Source organism: Pterocles gutturalis, unplaced genomic scaffold (assembly GCF_000699245.1).
Source record: "Pterocles gutturalis isolate BGI_N339 unplaced genomic scaffold, ASM69924v1 scaffold9086, whole genome shotgun sequence".
NCBI classification, from domain to species: domain Eukaryota; kingdom Metazoa; phylum Chordata; class Aves; order Pterocliformes; family Pteroclidae; genus Pterocles; species Pterocles gutturalis.
The window spans coordinates 25,112-30,364 of NW_010103078.1; the positions used below are offsets into that span (position 1 = coordinate 25,112).

At 45.4% G+C, this 5,253-nt stretch overlaps 1 protein-coding gene across 1 annotated transcript in view; it reads left to right on the forward strand.

Annotated features, from left to right (window-relative positions):
- TSPAN4 (tetraspanin 4) overlaps nucleotides 1-4,075 on the forward strand; it is a gene marked incomplete at its 5' end in the record, with an annotated part of 12,138 nt that extends 8,063 nt beyond the window's left edge. Inside the window, 2 exons of the mRNA XM_010086547.1 lie at nucleotides 1,092-1,175; nucleotides 3,958-4,075. Coding sequence (XP_010084849.1) covers nucleotides 1,092-1,175; nucleotides 3,958-4,026 — 153 coding nt within the window. The remainder of the gene's footprint in view (nucleotides 1-1,091; nucleotides 1,176-3,957) is intronic.
- Nucleotides 4,076-5,253: the final 1,178 nt, after the last annotated feature.

Here is a 5,253-nt window from a genome sequence, read left to right on the forward strand (position 1 = left end):
TCGGCAAGATCTTTCCAGAGCAGACAGTCGGAGCCCAAATTCTCTGAATTGAGCCCAGCAGTTCTTTGTGCTAATGTCAGTGAGTGCAGTTACCCAGGAGGGGTGTGGAGCAAGGCCCGCTGATGAACTGCAGTTATGAGGAAGTCTTGCTGGTTCTAATGGTTTGTGAAGACAATGAGTAAAGCTCTCTTGGCCCCTTTCTCGTGAGATTTCATACATGTGGCAGGGGCTGAGTTCCAAGGAAACACGTCTGCCTTCTGCCTCTCAAGTGGCTCCACGTCAACTTGTGAGTTTAAGTACTTAAAAGTTCTTCTTCTGTTTTATTTGGGGTACCAAGAAGATCAGTGCAGGGTAAGACCCTGTCTTCTGGTGCCATTAATAGTTTTTCTTTTATACATATGTGGAAGGCACTACCTGAAGGCTGAGCAATTCCCAGCCACGTGCCTTTACAATTCAAAGGGCACAATCTTTGCACGAGGCTGGCTTACAGACATGATTTAATTTTTGCACGTTATTTAAAGAAAGGTTCCACTTGCCCCAGTTTTGGGGAGTGTGGAATTGGCCCAGGACCATGAGGTTACAGCTACTGCAGAATTTAAAGCAGGAAAAAAATAACAGAGGAGCACGCTTACTGCAATTCGAAACGATGGAAACGATGGAAAATGGTCCAAAACGGGCCCATGTGCAGCAGGAGTGGCGACGGGGTTTGAGATACATATATTCATTATAATAAATATTGGTTTTCCTGAAACATGGTGAAAATGAAAGGCTCACTCTGAAGTTCTACCTGCTTCTGGTTGGTTTTTAGAGGGCAAAGAGGACCCCAGTTCCCTGCTTGTTTGTTTTTAGTTATGGGCCAAATGTATAAGGAGCAGTGCTCGTGCAGCAGGGTGGAGGTGCCGGGTTTTGTGTCGTTACAAATAGCGCTCCATGTTCAAGCTTCAACCCAGAAATACACTGAAATGCTGAAATGATAATCCAGGCGAGCCAGCGGCTTAGGCTGAGCTGGCTTTTCTGTCTCTCCATTCCCATGGGAGCGGAGCTGTGTGTTTATGGCTAATACAATATTCTGGGTGTTGTTTTTTTTACAGCCTTGCTATGAAACAGTGAAAATATGGCTCCAGGAAAACTTACTAGCAGTGGGAATCTTTGGATTGTGCACAGCTATGGTGCAGGTACGGTTCAATATCAATTTTCAAATCCTAATTAATCATAATTAAGTAAGTAACCACAGATCCAGATGTACTCTGCCCAAGCCTGTTTTAATAATTCCAAATGCTGCTCTTAAGGGTAAATGACAGAGTAAATGTTAGAGTAAAAGACAGAGGAAATGTTAGAGTAAAACTATGCAAGATTTAAGTCTTTTAATTTAGTTTAAATACTACGTACAAGGCACAGAAGTAGGATACTGCACACCTTTTCTGTTCTGTGATGCACTACAGAGCGGTTTACCTAAGGCTTGGGCTAGAGTCAGGAGAGGTGGTCCTCCCCTCCGGAGACAGGAGCCCGTCGGGGGCGGGGGGTGCACTGCCTTGTGGGGTACCTGTGTTTGTCCAGTAGGTCTCCAGAGAGAAGCTGCTTCAGCTAAATATCTAACTTCAAGATCGCCTACAGCTAGCTTAAGTCTTCAGCCCCATTCTCGGCCCTAGGGTGAGTTACAGGTTGAGATGTCGTTACCATCCCTCAGCCCTGCCCCTGCTCCTTCTCTGCTGATTGCAGGGGAACGAGGCAGGTGGGACTAGGACTGACCTGCCCCTCAGCTTTTTGACCTGCAGTTATTTCCAGCCTAACTTTGGTCAGAGATGAATCAGTCGTCAGTGTCTCACCTTGTCTCTCCTGTAGCTGTGTCTTCACTCCAGCTCGCCGTGGCTGTGGCCACCCCACTGGCCCAAACCCGGGCGGGAGGATACAGGGGTGGGGCTGTGCTGGAGCTCAGGCTGTTCCAGCTGCCTGGCAGCCCTCCACCGTCCCCTTCCCACATGCAGGGAAGATGGAGCTTTAGTTTCCAGCTCCACTCAACATACAAGCACAAAGGACGGCATCACTAAGCTAATTAATACCATCTAACTCCACATTAACCTTTTTTTTTTTTTTTTAATGGTGCATGATATAGCACTAGCAGCAGCAAGCTGAGCACTCCAGTCGTATTCCCACTGATGTCAGCTCAGGCAGCCTGGCGCTTATCTTCCTCTATGTCACGTATGGGCTGCAGCGCATTAGTGCAACCGCCTGACTCCTCGCAGGACAAACTCGGCACAGGCTGGGGTTTGTTTTCCAGCACAGCAAGCAGATATGCTTAGGAAAAAAAGATAAGCACAACAGGATCATATGGCAGAGAGACAATGTAAGACTTGTTAATGTGTTACCATATTGGAAAAAACAGCTCTTGAGCATCTAGTCAGCATTTAGAGAGTCTTTAAAAAATACATTAAAAACTCAGCAGCCATCTCAGAGTCCTTCTCCTAGACCTTGACTGTATTTAAGAGAATACTGTCTTTCTGTCAGAAAGAAATGACTAGGTTGCATGGGAGAAAACACTTCGGACAGTTTAAAAAATGCTAATTAATATTGCTAGTAAATGCTGTGAAATACAGAGACAGCTCCTCAGAACACAAAAGATTTTTAGTCTGTCTTCCCATTGCACTGTGTGATTGAATCTGATTGATGCTGGAAGTTTTGATGCCCTGGCACGTGGAATGAACGGGGCTCCCTCCCTCGTTGCTATGATGCTGTTCTGGCCCTAAGCAGGTGACAGCTCCTGTTTTTCACATTAACAATCTCACCGTTACAATCATACGGTGACACAACTTGAAGGACATACAGCACATGTGGCAGAAGAATCTTCTTCAGCCATGCATGCTCAAAATTATATAACAAACACAGCCACCGAGGTTTGATTATGCAGCCGTCCCAGGAGGAAGTCCTTTGCTGGGAAGCAGAAGGCAGTGTTCAGGGGATGCTCAGCATAAACCAGTACACTAAAGCCTGGCACTCTTATTTCACGGTGGAGGAATGGGAAATGAAGAGGATAACAGCTTTAAAAAATAAAGAGAAAAAAAATGGTTATAAAGTAGTGTGTGCTATTCATGTGCTCCTTCAAAATACTCATTAACAGGAACCCTATTTATGTAAAGACTAAATTTGAAGTGGTCAAATTAAAGGCTTAAAATAGAATTCATACAAAAATTTCTGCCTGGCAAACCTTTATTTCAGTGACAGTCTTTACAGCGGTGTTGCAAAGGAACAGTAACAACCACTTAGTGTATTCATAGGAGTTTAAGCAAACTGCAAGGAAAATACGACCCTTCCCCATCCCCGTTGCTGCTGAAGTCTACCAGCGGTGGCACAGCAGGGCAGGGGTGGGCTGGGGCAGGATCCACCGCCTCCCTGCTGCTTTGACCAGGCTGACAGCTCCACTGGTGATGAGGCATTGGTGGCTGTCATTAATGCATGGCCAGGCTCCCGCCCGTCCCCCACAGGGACCTGTGCACACACACTCTGGGAGAAGTGCAGTAACCACCACAGCATCCTTCGGGCGGGGGTGAGCTGATTGTCTTTCAAAGCAACAGCTCCAGAGATAACCGCACAGCCCCACGGCTGGGGGATGCTGCTAGCAAATATCTTCAGGCAAAGATATCCAAACATTTCTTTTCAATATACCTCTGCCCAGTACCGGGTGGCTGCTTTTCGTGGAGAAATCCACTCTCCCGTGCTCTCATTGTTCGTGCTGTAGAACAGCAGTCCAGCTAAGGCCAAAGGGCAGACAGAAACTAGCACAGAACAAGGACGTGAGCCAGCAGGACAAGGCGTGTGTGATGTGCCTTCTGGGTGTGAACAAAACCAGTGTAAGCACGCTTTTTTCTTTTTTTTTTTCTTTTTTTTTTGTCTTGTTTCAATAAACAGGGGAGTTTACTTACCGAAAAATTATAGATTGTTTGTCTGGTTTTATTCTCTTAGATTCTGGGACTCACCTTTGCGATGACCATGTATTGTCAGGTGGTCAAGGCAGACACCTACTGTGCATAGATACCATTCCTCATCTTTCTGCTCCTCCTCCAAAGGACACAGGAGAAAATCTACTTCATGCTCATTCATCTGACCTTTTTTTTTCCCCCCTTTGTACTATAAACTGTGTACAATGCTATATTTCTGAAGATTTTGTGAATCACCCCACTTAAGGAGGAAGAAAAGAAGAAGTCAGAACTTGAACTGGCACAGGGAAGAAGCAGCCTTGGCTGTGAACAGAAGAAAACCTCCAAAGAGCAACGGTTCCTTTTCCACAGCCTGTGGCAAGGCAAAGGAGGCTGCTCCCAGGGGCTGATCTGCAAACCCAGGGTAGGAAAAGCTTGCACTGAGGCACCCGCTGTGAAACCTGCCAGGTTGCCTTCCTGCATGTCACAGTCTGGAAGAGAGAGCGTAGAAAATGAGGGTTCTTCAGCACGGAAAGAAGGTACGGCGTAGCTGGCACTGATGCAGTTGTAATTTTACTACAGTTTGCATACAGCTAAAACGGCAAGATCACGCAGCCCTGCCTCCACGTGTCTCACGATGGTTTTGTAGCCAGGAGAGGGTAATCTTCAGAAATCTGTTATTTTAAAGGAGTGTTTTTAATCTTACGCGCTGCAAAGTCAGGCTTTTAATCAGAATCTGTACGGTGAGATCTGGCTGTTAAGGGAAAACAATATTGGACGTTGTCTCACTTATTAATTGCCAGTGGCACATCGATGGTTGACTGTACCTGTAATATGTACTACATTGATACACACATCCTGTTCTGAAAGGAGATGAAAATACCCAGCATCTAACCTCAGAAAGAGGGAACCTCTCTATCCTATTTTACATTCCAACTGAAACAACCAAGTACTATTTCTTGTAGGAGGCACTATCACTTATATGTCTGGGAAACAAGTAATTACTTTCAGCTGTGTCTTCATTTCAGTAAACAACTTGTGAGTGGGCTCCCTCTGTCATTCTACTGTGGTTCTATTTTTTATCATCCTTGTTTCAAGTTAGTCTGCCAAAAAGTATCACTCATTTCCACACTTGACGATCCATACAAAGCTGTCAGCTGTTCCTTCCCTCAATGTCACCACTTCATTAATTTACTTCGGGATATCATCATCTGCAGGTATCATAGAGATTGCCTCACTGAGGAAGAAAAAAATCTTTTGCACATTGCTCATTTTTGTGAGAGTTATAAAGACTTCAGATGTTTTTATGCTTTCCCTCCCACCCCCGCCGCTATCAGTAACA